The sequence below is a fragment of the Ananas comosus genome, linkage group 4 (genome assembly GCF_001540865.1).
Source record: "Ananas comosus cultivar F153 linkage group 4, ASM154086v1, whole genome shotgun sequence".
NCBI classification, from domain to species: Eukaryota; Viridiplantae; Streptophyta; class Magnoliopsida; order Poales; family Bromeliaceae; genus Ananas; species Ananas comosus.
The window spans coordinates 15,508,223-15,525,027 of NC_033624.1; the positions used below are offsets into that span (position 1 = coordinate 15,508,223).

Consider the following 16,805-nt stretch of genomic DNA (forward strand, 5'->3'; position numbering starts at 1 on the left):
CCATAAGCAACATCCAAACAGAGGTCAACCAAGCAGCTACTATAAAAAAAGGGGGGGCTTTAAATGGTCCAACCTCGACAGCATGCTTCATTAACCAACTACAAAATGATTCTCACCAGCTAGAAACCTAGTGTGAGTAATAAAACACCTTTACCCAGAAAGCTAGCTGATTCTGAGAACCTTGCAACTGCATGTGACGTGGGTACAGGACGACTCCAGAAGAAAAGAGCAATTTTAGTTCTGTACATTTCATATGGTTTTAGTATTGGAACTTTTGAGTATTTCTCAGTTATCTTCAAAGACAATTGCAAAACTGAGATCAGTGTCGTAACTGTACAAATGGTGACAAAGCAAATAACTCCTAGTCCAACATTGTTATAATCCTATTCAAAAATTCAACTGACGGTAAGGATGTAATATTATTGCATATTCTGTTGGCATATGCTATGTTGACACCTCTGTATTGAAGTTAAAAACTAAACACCAAGACGTTAATCTGCTGTCCTGGAAAACTTAAAGCCAGATAACTTCAATACAGGAGAAAATAACTGTAAAAAAATAAAGAGAGCTACATGCGGGCATCCTCATAATAGAATTCAGATTCGATGGTATTCACATTGGTTAAAGCAAACAAAGGCAGTCTGCAACATTTGGCAGACAACAAATAGATACCAACAGAGACGTTAGAAACAATCAAGGCAACTGAATGCAAGACAACCCACAATTGAAATGATACAATTTTTACATGCAATTTTTACTAAAATCAAAAATCAATCATATAAATATCTACTAGTGTTAAAATACGAATCAGTTAGTTCATAGAAGGAACTTAGTTAAGATATTAAAACTAATTTATACCAATTTGATGACATGTTTGTAGGACTTTAACACAACGTATCAACCAACTCATCCTTCCTTTTCAAAAACCTTACAACTGTCTCCAGAAAATACCGGATGTAACTACAGGGAAATAACAGAAAATGTTCTCGCGAACCTTTTGAATTGTACTATCAGACTATGCATATACACTGCCAAACTATCTGGATGTTTTTTTTTTTTTTTTTGAGAAAACTATCTGGATGTATTGCTAACAAGAATTGTGTGTTAGCTATCTGCCAACCTACTTTAAGGACAGTTTTTATTTATAATATCCTTTATTAATAGTTCAGTTATATCATTATGTTATTCACTTCAAATACGTTCCATAGTTCCCACTTATGCATCTATACCGCAATCAAGTAAGGGCAATGGGATCAAATAGGACCTAATTCTACAGTACATCTTTGATCTTCCTTCTTTAGTAAGGGTAAGTCCTGTCCCCTATTCACCATTAATATGAAGTTCTTCAAGGAGCAGGATTGAGATCTAAACCATGTAATTGTTCTGATCAAGCCCTATATTTGGGTTTCCATTCGTTGCCAACACTTGTTCCTCACACTTGCAGACTTGCTTTACGGTCATTCTTTGTAACCATTCTCACCACTACAAGAATGCTTACTAAATAATTCACAGAAAACTACGGAAAGGAGGATATGCACGGTCCGAAGATCCCAATAGTTTGGTCATTCCTAGGCAATCATACACTTAGCGAAAAAAAAAGCATCAAGAAAAAAGAGAGTCATGCTACATGCTAATAAGCGACAGTGTAGAAGTACAATTAGCAGGCTTAGCCCAATCCATGTAAGGGTATAGGCAGCAATTCTACAAAACCCTTCTTCTTCATATATTATTATTAAAACTTTCTGTGTGTTGAAAGAATCCTTTTTCTAACTTACATGTTGCACCCTGAATCTGTCTAATATAAGTAACAAAACAGCCGACATAGAAATCCTATTTGGAAATCAAACTAGCAAACGAATAAGAACTAAGCTTCCAAACGATCCTAGGCGTACAACAATACAGTACAGAGGGTCGTCTAAGAGAAGTATATGACAGAGTTGTGCAAAATCTCACGATCCTGGAACCGGCATCCGGTTGAACAACAGCAAAGAGGCATTAGATCAATCTGAGCAGAAACAATACTCTTTTTTCTTGTGTTCGTTTTCATTTTCATTTAAAAAAGACTAAACAGTAGCCAGCAAGCACCAAAAAAAAAAAAAGGAAGCTAAATACGTATATATATATATATTTAGATCGGCGGGCAGAATATCATCGACAATATACAGAGCTGCAACTAGAATGAATGAAATCAATCATTCATGCCACCTGTAGTATTTGTATGAAATATGGACTAGTAATAAAAGCATCGTGGGGAGAAGCAACTGCAAACGGACGGACGGACGGAAGGGGCGAATTGATGATTATTACGGAACTATGAGAGGGGAAGGAGGAAAAAAAAAAAAAGAAAGGAAGGAATTGTTTCGGAGATTATCAAAAGGGCTGGAGGACGGGCCTCTTGCCGAGGCGCTTGATCTCCCTGTCCATGCGGCCGGAGAGCATGAGGGCGAACATCTTGAAGTCGCAGAGGAGGGACCAGAGGGGGTGGCCGAAGGTGGCGGGGGCGTTGCGCTCGACGAAGAAGTGGCTGTACCAGGCCAGGCCGTAGCCCAGCAGGGGCCCCAGCAGGAGCAGCCAGAGCCGCCCCCACAGCACCGACCCCGCCACGCACACCACCCCGCACAGCGTCCCCGCGAAGTGCCACCGCCGCGTCGACGCCTTCGAGTGCTGGCTCACGTAGAACGCCCAGAACTCCTCCAGGTTCCGGAAATTCATGCCTTCTCTTCTTCTTCTTCTTCTTCTTCTTCTTTTTCTTTTTTCCCCTCTCTATCAGATCCGAACCGATTTCTGTCCTCCCTCCCTAACTCCTAATCAGCGCAATTCCCGACTTCTTCCGCTGGCTCGAACCTAGTCGGGAAATCGTCAGTCGTCGGAGGAGGACAAAGGCTTAGGCTGGAGGAAAAGGCAGAAAAGGAATAAAAAACAATGGGCCGGTAAGGCCGAGGGAAAGACTGTCGCCTGAACCTGGTCCACCACAGACCTATCGACAAAATAGTAGCACTTTAAAAAAAAAAAAAAAAAAACAGCGTCGATAATTATGAGGTCACTATGATGATGATGATGGCAATTATTATTATTATTATTCTATTTTTTTATTATTATATTATTTAATATTAATGGATTGTAAAAGATTTTTTGGTTTTTCAAAATCACGACCCGGCCGTTTTTGTGTGGTGGTGAACGCGGTCCAGCAATTATTCTCGCCGGTGAAGGGCAGGTTAGCCGGGACTCGGGAGGATAGATGAGTCTTCTTGCGGCCGCGGTCATTTGACGAAGCTCAGTTCCAAGCACCGGACTCAATTTGAGCGAGTATCCACGGGATGACCGGCTCGGTTGATTTGACGCGGTGCATCGGGCGCAGCTCAAAAATCATGATCTTGTGAGCTCTTCAGCTTGATGCAACAAACCTTCCATAGACAATACATCCATATGGGTGAGATAAAGCTCTTACTTCGGAGACAAAGCTGCTAATGTTACTAATAACATATATTTTATTTATTGCGTGAATAATAGCAAACTGAGCAAACGTCGCTAATTCAGTAAAGATGCAATTTGAGAAATTGCTTAGGCCCGGTCCGTATCGAAGAAGAATGTTTCTGTAATCCTCTTGCTTTACTACTTTTTTGGGCCAAAAAATAATTATGTAAGAGAGAAGTTCGTTCTCTGTTCGAGATCAATGGGCCGGGCTAAACATTCCGGTCTCGTATGTGGCCCAACCCCGGCGAGCGAATAAACCGAGTTTAATAGCGCTTCGGAATCCGTCCCTCCAGAAGCTTCTCCTCGCCACGCCGCATATATAACGTCCTCTATTCGGCCTTCCCAACTGCACGAGTAGATACGGCAAAGCCTTTGAGGCGGTGCAAGAGAAGCGAACGAGAGAGCGGCCATTCGACTTCCTCAAGGTATGCCTTTTTAATTCTACCTTTTTCACCATCTTCTTATTAGCGGCTTTCAAGACGATCTGGAAATTTCCGGACGCCATATTTCCTGCGGGATTTCGTAAGCTTGAAGCAGTGATCTCCAACGTTGTGCTTTTATCGGATTCATTGAGTATTTTAAGGTGAAGATCCGTAGGCTTTTGTAATTTTGTATACACTAAGTGGTTGTTGCTGAAGAAGATGATACAGCAATCTAGAGGAACAGTGGTTGTTGTTCACTGTTATTTGTTGACTACCAATCTGGCTCGTCTCGATCGATTAGATAGGAGCATTGAAATATCTGTACCTGTGATGTCTTAGACAAACGTCTGTTTTATTAGTTTACCTCGTTTTCTTCTCTTTTTTTTTTTAGTTTCTTTTGTTGTACATTATTCTATGTGATTCAACCCCTACTGCAGTCTGTTGGCTCAATATTTTTCTTCCGCAAATCTTCTAACTAATATCATATAATTTTGCGAGGAACGATTATTATATGTTTCATATATTCGAAGCTATTAGCCATTGGAATTTAAAGGGCTGAAAAGTCCTGGAGTTTCAGTACGAAAGAGGGGTGCAAAAAGCAGATGAAGTTTCAAAGTAACAAGTTACCAATGAAAGTATGATAATTATCAAATGGCACTACGCTTTAATATTTAGCTATTATTATAATAAGTCAGAACAAAGCATACTAGCGGAAAAAGAGAAAATAACACTGCATGTAATATCTTTAACAGTTATTGTTGCACAAGCATGCTCTCTCTGTAAATCATCGTGCAATATAAAGACATTGTATATTTATTATTTTTTATAAACTGTTCTCATTTTTATTGAATATGTGTCGAGTGTTTTGGATGTATTCTGCAATAGTTAACTAATACTGAGATTGCGTGTCATCATATGATTAGTTCGGGACTGTAGTAGGCTTAGTTGCCTATATTTATTAGATTGTTTTCCATTCCTGTACTTTTAGATTTGATTTAATTCACAGGAACAGTAGGCCAATTCCCTTTGCCCAAGGGATGGTTTGTCAAAAAGGGGAAGAAAAAGGAACAACACTTTTTAATTCTTATCTGTACATGATAGAGATGATAATTTGGATTGTGGGTCACAGTGTGTTCTCCCATCCGGTATCGGGTGAACTCGAGAATTGTTCCTTAACATTGACAACGGGACTTCAATTATGTAGACAAATAATTTGTATGATAATTGTTTTCGAGTTCCCGTTGTGGGTTGACTTCTGGTTTCTTATAGTAATTTTGGGTCTTGTTTGAATTATGAGTACTAATGGAAGACCTATACATGTACCAAAAAACTATCAATTATTTGTGGCGGGCCATTAGTGCCTTTGAGGCTTGCAATGATGGTGTGAATCATACTTGCATCTGGTACCTGAGCTGAGGCACGCACCTCTACGAGGCACTTCTCAGAGATAATACAAGGCCTTGTGCCTAGGCACCAAGGTGTGTCTTTTCACACTGTGTACGCTATTACAAAACACAAGTTAACTTTGATGTCAACAAATCTTGTTCATAGAGTGGTAAAATCCAAAATAAAATGTTATATTTTCTAATTCAAAGTAGAGAGGTGCTTCAGTTTGGACATCATGGGAAGATGTCGTTAGAGTATCTGGGTTTCACTAGTTGTTGAAGACTTCGGTTAGGAATATATTTTTTGGAGTCTCTACTCTCTATTATGTAGTGCGAAGATGTTGATTGAAGATGTTTTCTTTCTTCCAATTGACGAGTTCTATTTCTTGTTTGTTGTTGCGTAATCGTGTATTAATTGTTGTGCGATATGCCGTTGTCTGTCTTTTTGTTTATAGTTAAGCTTTTTCATGTTTACCTTATGTACTACTCCCTCAACTAAAGCTGCACTCTATATCTTGTCCTTTAACTTGCTATATTGAAAATTAGTTGTAAGCTTTCTGTCTGTTAATTCTCATTATCTTAGTAGTTTCTAATTGTTAATCTTGTTTCTCTGTGACAGATGCCTTGCTCGAGAAAATCAAGGTTAGCATTTATTTATATTCGCTACTTTTGATTAATTTTGTTGAACTTCTACCGATTGTGCTTATGGCGTCATGTTGTGTAACTTATTATTTCAAGTACACAGGTATTCCTCCCACTCCCGCTCTTATTCACCATATCGTTTCAGCAGGTCAGTTTCCCAGTCTTTTTCAAGGTCAAGGAGCCGCTCGAGGTACTTTTGCTACCACGCTGTGCTTTGAAGGTTGGGTCATTTTCTAACAGTACTTTTATATAAATGGTTGTTGATGAAATTTGCTTTCAATTGTTTTGGTAGAAGTAGGGATTCAAGTGATGCAGAAAATCCTGGCAACAACTTGTATGTGACTGGTTTGTCACCTCGAATTACAAAGGATGACTTGGAAAAGCACTTTGCAACTGAAGGAAAGGTACAGTTTTCGTATGCTTCTATAGTCTTTCAAGGCTGGACTTTAAATGTTTCCTTTGATGGATCTTCCTTCCGACATCGACAGGTGGTTGATATTCACCTAGTACTCGATCCTTGGACAAGGGAATCACGTGGTTTTGGATTTGTTACAATGGCCAGGATAGAAGATGCAGACCGGTGCATCAAGTATCTGGACCGATCAGTCTTAGAAGGACGGGTTATTACTGTTGAAAAGGTAAACAAATAGGTGACAATCTTTTTTGTCTTTTGCAGAGCTTTGGCTGTCTGTTGTTGCTACGTATAAGCAATTTATTCATATTTAAGCTGATGTGTCTGAGGGTTGCGAGATTTTCTTTTTCGATTGAGGTTTTTTTCACAGCAGGATAGATGTCAGTAAGCTGCTCTTCATCAAACTTCAAAAGCATTACCACAACATTAACAACTCAAATCACACTACCTCAAGCAAATACCAGACTTTATAACCAAGGGTTGTATGCCCTGCATTACTGTTCTTTTTTATATTCGCTCTCGAATGCAGAATCTCAATTTTGTTTTCCACAGGGTTTGAAACTATGACTAGTGGTGCTATTCTATGCTCCTACTGATATTATTTTTATCTCTTCAGGCAAGGAGAAGGTGGGGTCGAACTCCTACCCCTGGCCGCTACCTTGGGATGAGATCCGCACATGGTAAGCTGCCTGCCATTATCTAGAGTCATCCTCCCTCTTCTTTTAAGGTAAAATGTATGGATGGTCCATGTACTACACCGATATTGTGACGTAGTTCCTGGACTAGAACAGCTTAGTTCCTAAACTTTCCCATGTATTGCAATTCCATTGCTGACTATTGAAAGTAAATATGACATCCAGGGACTTCTTGTTTGCAAACGATCATTTTAGCTATGTTCCAAGTAAAGCGAAACAAAGGATAAAATTTTATGTAGAAACAAGCATTGTGTGATTGAGTAATAAATTCACAATATGGGATTACTATCCTTATATTCAAACCCTTTTGTATAATGCCATTATACTTTTTTGGCTCAACATCTAGTTGTTTTGTTTTGATATGCCAGGACGGCGTCATTCCCCAAGCTACTCGCCCCATTGGAGGGGCCGTTATCGCTCTCCCTACTCGTCCGATAGGGACAGATCCTACTCTCCTTACTATAGGAGGCGGTCCTACTCTCCATATGACCGGCGGCGATCTTATTCTTCTTTCTATAATTGTTACCGATACCGTTCACAGTCTCCATACGGCCGCTACAGTCGTTCACCTGTCTATCATCGAGGACGAAGGTCGAGATCCTACTCCTGTGACTCGAGGTCTTGTTCTCCTGACTATTCTGTTTCACCCTACTATTGTCGGCGTTACTACCGATCAATCTCTCGCTCACCTAGTGCTTCAAGAGTGAGGAGCTACTCTCGCAGCTTCTCTCCTCACAGGAGGAGTTTGAGGAGGAGCTACTCTTGCAGCTTCTCGCCTCCTAGGAGGAGTTTGAGAAGGAGCTACTCTCGCAGCTTCTCTCCTAGGAGGAGTTCGATGAGGAGTTACTCTCGCAGCTTCTCTCCTCCTAGGAGGAGTTCGATGAGGAGTTACTCTCGCAGCTTCTCTCCTCCTAGGAAGAGTTCGATGAGGAGTTACTCTCAAAGCATCTCTCCTCCTAGGAAGAGTTTGAGGAGCTACTCTCGCAGTTACTTTCCTAGGGGGTCAAGATTGAGGAGGAACTATTCTCGTAGCTGTTCGCCTAGGTACAGATCTAAGAGGAGCCTACCGTGCAGCAGGTCTCCAAGCAGAGGGAGGAGGTATTCAAGGGAAAGTTACTCTCATAGTCGGAGTGCAAGCTCTGACTCACGGAGCTACAGTTCGGTCTCTTAGATCGGCTGCGAGGTAATCTTAGACATAACACTGCTGGTTGAATCCCTTGGACTGTTTAGAGCAACTTGAATCCATTTATTATTTATGTGTAGCTTTTTCTTTTGTATGTGTAGCTTGTTCTCTGGGACTGTTTAGAGAAACTTGAATCCATTTATTATTTATGTGTAGCTTTTTCTTTTGTATGTGTAGCTTGTTCTCTGGGACAGTTACTTCTATTTGACTGTTATGCTTCCTGCCGTCTTTTTTTTTTAAACGTGTGTGGGTGTTGCTGTGTGGGTGTTGCGCTAGGGAAGGTTGGTATTATTGTGTGTTTGTTAGTTCACACTAGGGTGTTCTTGGTTGTGTTGGTTGTTTCCATTTGTGTCTAATTAGTATGTCCTATATTGTAGTTTGTACAAAGTTTTTCTGTTTTGCCTAGGAAGTTTTTGACATGGCCCATGATAGGAAGTCCATGGACCTGGTAGTTTGTCGGTGCTATCGAAACTAGCTAAATCTCTATATAGGTTTCTGAAATGCGATGCATATTAGAAGAATAGTTTTGAGAGGGGGCGTTGACCTGCTAGTTAGTTGTGCTATTGGAACAAGCTTAAGCTATATAAGTTGGTCATCTTTTCTCTTTTCCTTTGTTTGTCATCTGGAATTTGTGCTTCACTTTTATACAGTGCTTTCACTTTGGTGCTACCAAACAAAAGTTTTCAGATAAACCCTACCATGTTGCGTTGTAGGATTGTGCTCTTGCTTAACGGATTTCAGGATTTTAGTATCTGTACGGTGAAGTTTTGATATGAGAAATTTTCTGTTAATCCAGCGGCTACTGCTACTATTGAAGGTTTGTGTTTAATTATTCTTTCCCTATTGTAATGTTTCGTGAAGGAGTTGAGAAATTCCGTGTGGGTGGGAATCACGCATCTTTCATAAAAGCAGCACATTGGCTGCTTTAACTGGCTTGTGCGGTTAGGGTCCGTTGAAACACTGGAATACGCTGCATTTGGCCGCGGAGCAGACGAAGAATTTAATGGCGTGAGACGGTAGGAAGGTGAGCAGCTGTCTTTGTCAGTACTCTGAAACTTACTTCTAGGACGGCTCTTGTGGTGGGATGAGAGTGGAGGAATAGTTTTGAGTTTGAATTTGTGTCTCCCTCTACCCCCTTGGGGAATCGCGGTCTCCTTTATGAATTCCATCATTGTAAATACCTATCGGGCTTGATTTGGAGCGGTTGCAGTACTGTGGGACCTACGTGAACACGAGTTGTCTTTGTAAATTTGATTTATTTATTCCTGAATTTGTTTGATTCAATTCCGCATTAACTGTGCGATGGCTTGTTTTGGGACGGGGCGGTGCGACTGGAAAGTACAAAAAGAATTGCCTATCCCCACAATGGTGTGAATTTGACACCCTAGATTTCCATTTATGGAAAGAGTAGGTGAGGTGAGGACCCACCGCTGGTGCCGTGCTATGCCGTTCTTTCTTTTGCGTCTGTTCTCATTCATTCTTTATTGTGTGCCGTAGCTGTCGTTTGCAGCAGCAGCAGCTGCAGACCACCACCGAGAAGCCAACACTAATTGCATATCAATGAATGATTGGAACTTGTTAGTTTGTATCCGAGATCTCAAGTTCCAATTTTTATTGACTTATATTTTCAGCTATATTTATTTTTAAATGAAATAAACAAAACGATTAGCATATTTTCTATCTCTAAAGAAACGAATGATTGAAACTATAGCCCCTCGCGTCAATATATATACAGGTGAAAATGATCCAACAGCTAAATTTGATCGGCAATTTAGGAAAATAAAAATCTCTCCTTAAGCGGTTATGAGGCTTTTTTCTTTTATTTTTTTTTTGAGAAAATATAGCATACTACCGCTTCCTTGATCTGAAATTTACTGGTTTGAGAGCCGGCTCCCGTCCTAATCATCCCATCAATAATATTTACCGATAAAACTAATAGTGTAATCCACCAACTATTATGTTGTACCTAGTGGGATCACTGATTCTGGGAGCATTCGCGTGAACCCAGTTCCTAGAGATGTAGCTAGATATTTCGTTTGCTCTCCCCGTTGTATCCTTGTTAAGTTTTAATTTAGGCATGTTTCCTCACTTAAAGAGCACATGTCAAACGCCAGTGGCACAAGTTACAAACGGGAGTGAAAATTTGGAATAGATTCCCCTTGCCAAGGGCTTTTTACCAAGGGCAAGGAACCAATCACATGTCGCTGTTTTAATATGTAGGTTGCCATTGGAGGGGTTGTATTGGGATCCATGTGAGCTGCGACCTAAAGAAAACAACAAAGAGGGCACATTTTTTTGCTTTGATTATTTCGCATGAGGTGGACGGTGGACCCCATTTGGATGGAGCAGTAGAATAAGCCAAATTAAGCTCCCACGCCAACTTTTTAACAGACTAATTAAACAATAAGCCACATCATCACAGTTAAAAGAGTTTGACAGCCCCTTGGTAGGCCGCCCCGCCTCATGCTGGCTGGAAGGGTCATTATTCGGGAGTATTCTTAATAACAGCTTTGACCCTTAAGTTTTCAAAATATTCACGTCACGTCCTTCAATAATTATATATTTTACAAGTCGCTTTCGCAAAAGTGTTAAACTGGCCATTAATATATTACTTGTGACTTTCTCCTTTTCTTTTCTTGCTATAACGTGTTAAGATATCTAATTAATACTAAATGGAGCCGTTGTTCTGACCATAAAGTTTCATTTATTAAAGCTCATAACATAGTAAACAGATCATAAAAAATTTATAGTATAGTATGGATTGTACTTTCTTTTTTTCTTAATTAGTGTCACTTTTGTACAAAGCTAAAATTTTCAAGAAAAATTAAAAAAACTCCAGAAACAAGAATTCTTTTTATGTATAAAAATAGATAGAATGATTAATTTTGTTGTTTAGCCCTCTTAGGTCGAGACCGACATAGTTTACTCCGGAGTGAATAGAGATGCTTGTAATAGAAACTGGATTAAGAATGGCAGTTTGATTATTTAGATTTTTCTCTTTTTTGGTGGTCCGGCTTGTATATTAAACAAAGTGGCTGCAAACGCGATCAATGCCCAATCACAGGTCGCCACGGTCCTTTTTCTACTTTGGATCTCAGCGGGGGGAACTGACAATAAAAATAGCGAGGCAACCTTGGGGAAGGTACAGATCAGGAGACTCAGATAGATACGTTCGTCGAGGCTCTTCCCTCTCCCCCGTTCCACTTTAGTAGTTCCTCAAGCTTAGAGATATAAGGTGAGAATAAAAGTCTTAATTCCTTTTATTTATTTATTTATTTATTTATTTTGTGTCGACGTCTTCGGTGATCTGCTCCCTCTGTCTCCGTACTGTCTAGCCTGCTTTCGTTTTCCGTCTCCATTCTTCTATCAACGTTTTCCAGTCTAGTCTTTTTTCTGGGCTTGTAATTGCTGGTTTTCAGATCTGATGGCTGCGGCCCGTATAAATCATTGCTGTGCTCCAGTAATTCTTATCTGAGCGAAGTACTCCTCTTTAGATTATAGGATTCTCTACTCATCTTTAGATAGTTGAGAATATTTGATTGGCGGAGTTTTTTTGATTTTTTTTTGGTTTGAGCTATTCATTTGAGCGACGATTTATTCCCACCAATTCAGCGAAGATATTCTGGATGAGATTTGCAATCTAATCATCATCAAGATGCCTCCTTTTCTGATTTTCGAAGATTACTCGTGCGTATTTGCCATTTGGAGCGGTGGATATTGTTCGGACAGATTCCAGCTATTACAGCTTCTTTGTCTCTAAACAAATATAAATATAAAGATATATATATATATATATATTGTAGAGGAGAGGAGTAACTTTACTTGTCTTCGTGCGCGACTGCCGGCATAGTTAAGGCGTGGATCAGAAGATGGAGTCGTGGATGGAAGTTCTCCCGCCGGCGGCGACGGATCCGTTCCTCTGCAGCACAGTCGGTGGCTTCGGGCCGAGGAGGAGCTGCAGGTGGACGCGGGAGGAGAACAAGCTGTTCGAGGACGCGCTGGCGCGCTTTGAGGGGGACTCGCAGGACAAGTGGGAGAAAGTGGCGGCCGCGATCCCGGGGAAGACGGTGGGGGACGTCGTGAGCCATTACCGCAATCTGGTTGCGGACGTGAGGCAGATCGAAGCCGGCCTCGTGCCCTTCCCCGGCTACAATTCTTCGGCGCCGCCTTTCACTCTGGAGTGGGAGAAGCAGCCGTACTCGTCATGCCTCCTCGGTGTCGGAGGCAGGAGATCTTCCTCTTCCTCTTCCTCGGGAAGGTCGTCTTCTGATCAAGAGAGGAAGAAAGGAGTCCCCTGGACCGAAGAGGAGCACAGGTGAGCGAGCTGCCTTCTTTTCCAAATTTTTTCACTTGTACAGACACAGATAAGGGGCCTTCCTTTTCCATGCAAAATTAGATATCTTGACATGCGACATGCTCCTTCTTAATTTGATCGCATCAGAGTTACTGAAAACTAGTCTACTAATAGCTGCGGCTTGTTGCGTCCCTAACCACAGGGGGCAAAATAATTGAATGCAAAGTCATGATATTTGTATTATGCTAACTGTAAATAATGTACTTACTTTTTCAATGTTATCCGATACGGAATTAAATGAATAGTAGACTATAATTAATGGAAATTATCACATATGCTTTAGGCCTTCGAACAGACTGATTTGTTGCTACAGAGGACTTCTTTTTTTTTTATGGTGCGTGTTGGCTTCTTCGTTGCTGTCTTTTTTTCTTTTCTTTTTTTATGGTCTCAGACAAATAGTGAATACTGATGATAAGAAAATGTTTCTTGATTGGTTTTAGGCTGTTTTTAATGGGTCTTCAAAAATATGGGAAGGGAGATTGGAGAAGTATATCTCGGAATTTCGTGATGACTCGGACCCCAACCCAAGTGGCCAGCCATGCTCAGAAGTATTTCATCCGGCTCAATTCAGGTGGCAAGGACAAGAGGAGATCGAGCATACACGACATCACAACCGTCAATTTGCCAGACAGCAGGCCTCAATCACCATCTCAGCCATCCATTCTCGGCGCAAAATCAAATTTAGCAGCTCCACCTCCAATGCCGGGCCACATCTCACCTACAATCGATGCAAATAAGCAACACCATGAAGCAGCAAATAATGCCTTTAACTCCTGTGCTCATACTACTAATAAGTACTCCATGCAACCATCTTTTGGAGCATCGCCGTATGGGACGAAGCTACATCCTCAAATTTCCCAATGTGGCCCTCTCAATGACTCTATGGTTGGCGACCACAGTATGCTGTTTCAGATGCAATTCAGTCAGCCTCACTCTCATGGATAAGAATAGGCCAAATATATCTATATATATCATATTTATATGCAGTCTATATATCCTTTTAGTTTTGATCAAAGGAGAGGGAAGGATTGTTTAAAAATAAAAAGTAGGACTTTTCTCAAAATTAAAATGAAAGGTAAAATTGTTTTAATTGGGTGATATAGTCCCTTGTCTCCTCTGTATAATGTGCCACTCACATATACGGATTGAGAGAGAGAGAACAACTAAATGAACATGAAATTGTGGTTAATTATTTGTGCTTAGAATGCATGCTTCTGCTTGACCGGTCTTTGCTATACTACTATTGAGGCATGATTGAGTTGAAGACGCATGTATGTATCAACGTATGGGCTACTTCTGAAACCTTTTAAATTGTGTATATATAATCTCTTTACCTAGCCGGAAGTTTTCATCAACTTTTAAACGTGCAATGCCTGCGAATATCACTATGATCGTATTGTGTATCCATGTTTACATTTCCGAAATTTAACCTTTTATTTATGCTTTTCTCCAGTTAGAGAATTCTGCTGCATGTCAACTTCACTTTTATAACTTGTAAAAGCCTATATTTATGTATATAGTTATGAGTTCTATGATCTTTGGCTTTAGTCAATCAAGTTTCTGTACAACCTCTGTTAATAATGCTAGGCCACTAAACAATAGTTGGAGATGAGTTGGACTTCCACTAGCTGGGCATCTCATGTATACTCTCTCTCTCTCTCTCTCTCTCTTTGGGAGGAACGTAAATAGTGAACAAATCCTTAACGAATTCCAGGACGTCATAGAATCGAGGAGCAACTCCTGTCTAAGCCAGCCAACTTGTGTACGTTCCTCTTTTCTTCATGCAAAGTTACTCATTTAAGGTGTGCATACTATTACACAAAATGTGTGCTGCATGTGGAACCTTTAAATGTGATAGTGTTGACAGATGCAGTTTACATTTGAGAAGGGAAATGTGCATATATACTCTGGGTAGCACAAAATTTAACTTCACAGTCTCCAAGTAATAGCAGAAACTTGTTTCCTTCCGCCAGTGCTATTCTTAAGTTTACACAGTTTTGTCTCAAAAGCGAGTTAAAAGCAAGCGACGGCACTCATACACTAGCATTTATAAAATTCTCCTTAATTACCTTTTATTAACATTCTTAGTGGTATTATCTGCTAAACATTTGTTTCTTTCTCTCGTGGATTTGGTTGGGTTCAAGAGTGATTATAATAAGTTAGCATCTTGCACGAAGCCAACCTATCTCTGCTCTGCAGCATGGGTTTAAGCGGGTGATGTGTTTCCCACTTGTTTTATAGAGAGTAGATATTCACCATGCTGAGAATTGTTAATGTACTAACCCAACTGTTTGATTCACAAGCGAGCAAAAACAAAAGGTTTCTGCTGCTGCTGTGGCTGCAACTATAAATCATGCAAAAGCAAACCATATTTAAAAAAAATAAAAATCGTTTTGATGCGAAGAGAGGATCAATTAGTATATTTGCATAATTATCTTCGAATTAAGTTTAGGGTCGGCTCAGAGAGATAATATATAGGGCGCACCCCGTATAGCAAGGATTTAAGTGCCGTGGCACAGGATCGTGCCGGAAACTTGCCGGCACGGTACGGCACGGTGCGTGCCGAGTCGTGCCGATACATGCCGGTCAAAAAAATTCTTGTGTGCTGACACATAAGAGCATGAAATATTTATTTTCTTTAGCAACAAAATATTCTAACTATTTATTATGTCTTTTTATTACATTTTTTGAACTTTATTGAGGAAATTACTTGCTAATTTAAAGAATAGAGGGTTTTGAGCTGTGCTATCGGCACGGGGTTTGTATCGTGCCGGTATCTTGTTGGCACGGTACGGCACGGTGGATACGGCCCGTACCAACGGGCACTTAAAACCTTGCCGTATAGACAGTAAGCCCCACCTGCAGGCTGCAGGTGCAACTGTGCAAATTAACAATGCCGGCCCCGCCTGCAGGAGGGAGAAGTAGAAAACTAGAATCAAATGCAACACGAGCCCATGACCGTGAGTGGTGGCCCTCCTCCAAACTTTGTTCTGGTAAATGACAAAACTATTTGCTTTCTTCCGGAAGGATGCGGCACCTTTTTCTGCAAGTTGCACAAGGAGCATCGATGCTCCCTTAGACAATATCGGTCCAACATCTACCTACCTTTGAGCATCTATCAATGTCCTCCCAGCGCCGATGGCCCCCGTACCATTGTGTTAACTATAAAAATATTTATACATCCTTTTCTCACAATTTAAGCTCTTTTAAAGTACGATGATTATTTTATATTATTTCACACATTGAACGATGGTACCTCGATCGTGTAGAACGCAGGCACGCCTAAACATCGCTCCAATGCATGTAATATCATGAACGCTAAAATTCACCGCGGAGAATATCTTCCACGGAGAACTATTTGACTAGTACCGTTACATTGATTACGCTCGCGACTATCACACCGTTACATTGATTACGCTCGCGACTATCACCCAACAGGTTTATCCTGGTAAGCAAGCATCATATCATTTTAGATTTGCCATGTCACTTTTTCTTAAAAACAGAGAAGAATGATTGTTATCGATAGTCACTGCAGATGTAATAATTACTTAAAATCTGCAAAGTAGATAGCATCAAAGGCAATTCACGAGAAAGTTAGTATAATAAAAACAATTATCTGTATCCTCTTAGATTCAATAGATTTGGCGTGAATCGTAGCGAGCGATGGCTGCTGCTGCTGTTGCCGCTGAGTCGCGCCTGGGGAATGTGCCGGTGGTTGAAGGCCCAGTGCGGCATTTGGGCCTCTGGGTGGAGTGCACGGACCCAGTAATGTTTGGGGATCAAGGCACGTCGTGGGGCGAGCCCTGCTTCATCATGCTGTTGCTTGGCCCACTCGGCCCAGAAACAACGGCCTGTTCCTCCCTGACGGGCGGGCCCCACGAACTCCGGATGGACAATGATGAATCGGTGGAAGGAGCCATACAAGTATACAACTCTCCGTGCGATTGGTAGTTGGCTTTATTAAGTTTCTGCGACAGTGACGCTCTGATCCGTTGTATCATGATATTGGTTTCTTTTTTTTTTTTTTCCCCCATCCTTTGACATTTACTTTTCTCTGATGTTTATAACTTTATGTGTTATTATTTTTCCATGGAATTCGGGGTATACATCCAGTTTGCTTAATGAAATCAAGTTTATGTTGCGTCATGATATAATTTTCATCCCTTTTCTTGCTGTCCAAGTTTTAGGTCTTGAATTTAAGATAGAATTACTGTATATTTCAACACAACTTACCTAAT

The 16,805-nt window shown here is 40.7% G+C and overlaps 3 protein-coding genes across 9 annotated transcripts; 2 read left to right on the top strand and 1 right to left on the bottom strand.

Moving 5' to 3' along the window:
• On the bottom strand, positions 2,007–2,964 carry LOC109708796. Its single transcript, XM_020230624.1, has one exon. The coding sequence runs from the start codon at positions 2,710–2,712 to the stop codon at positions 2,371–2,373; it is 342 nt and encodes a 113-aa protein (XP_020086213.1). The 5' UTR covers positions 2,713–2,964; the 3' UTR covers positions 2,007–2,370.
• On the top strand, positions 3,768–8,454 carry LOC109708793 (serine/arginine-rich splicing factor SR45a-like). Of its 5 annotated transcripts, none has more exons than XM_020230617.1 (8): positions 3,832–3,899; positions 5,255–5,374; positions 5,901–5,923; positions 6,027–6,113; positions 6,216–6,327; positions 6,412–6,561; positions 6,952–7,015; positions 7,399–8,454. In XM_020230617.1, the coding sequence occupies exons 3-8, from the start codon at positions 5,901–5,903 to the stop codon at positions 8,199–8,201; spliced, it is 1,239 nt and encodes a 412-aa protein (XP_020086206.1). In that variant the 5' UTR covers positions 3,832–3,899; positions 5,255–5,374; the 3' UTR covers positions 8,202–8,454. The 5 variants fall into 5 exon arrangements, with proteins under 5 accessions (XP_020086205.1, XP_020086207.1, XP_020086208.1 ...); XM_020230620.1 differs by having other exon boundaries at positions 6,072–6,113; XM_020230616.1 differs by lacking the exon at positions 5,255–5,374 and having other exon boundaries at positions 3,768–3,899.
• On the top strand, positions 10,996–14,023 carry LOC109708794 (transcription factor DIVARICATA-like). Of its 3 annotated transcripts, none has more exons than XM_020230623.1 (3): positions 10,996–11,448; positions 12,069–12,528; positions 13,008–14,023. In XM_020230623.1, the coding sequence occupies exons 2-3, from the start codon at positions 12,083–12,085 to the stop codon at positions 13,510–13,512; spliced, it is 951 nt and encodes a 316-aa protein (XP_020086212.1). In that variant the 5' UTR covers positions 10,996–11,448; positions 12,069–12,082; the 3' UTR covers positions 13,513–14,023. The 3 variants fall into 3 exon arrangements, with proteins under 3 accessions (XP_020086212.1, XP_020086211.1, XP_020086210.1); XM_020230622.1 differs by having other exon boundaries at positions 10,997–11,448; positions 11,826–12,528; XM_020230621.1 differs by having other exon boundaries at positions 10,998–11,448; positions 12,064–12,528.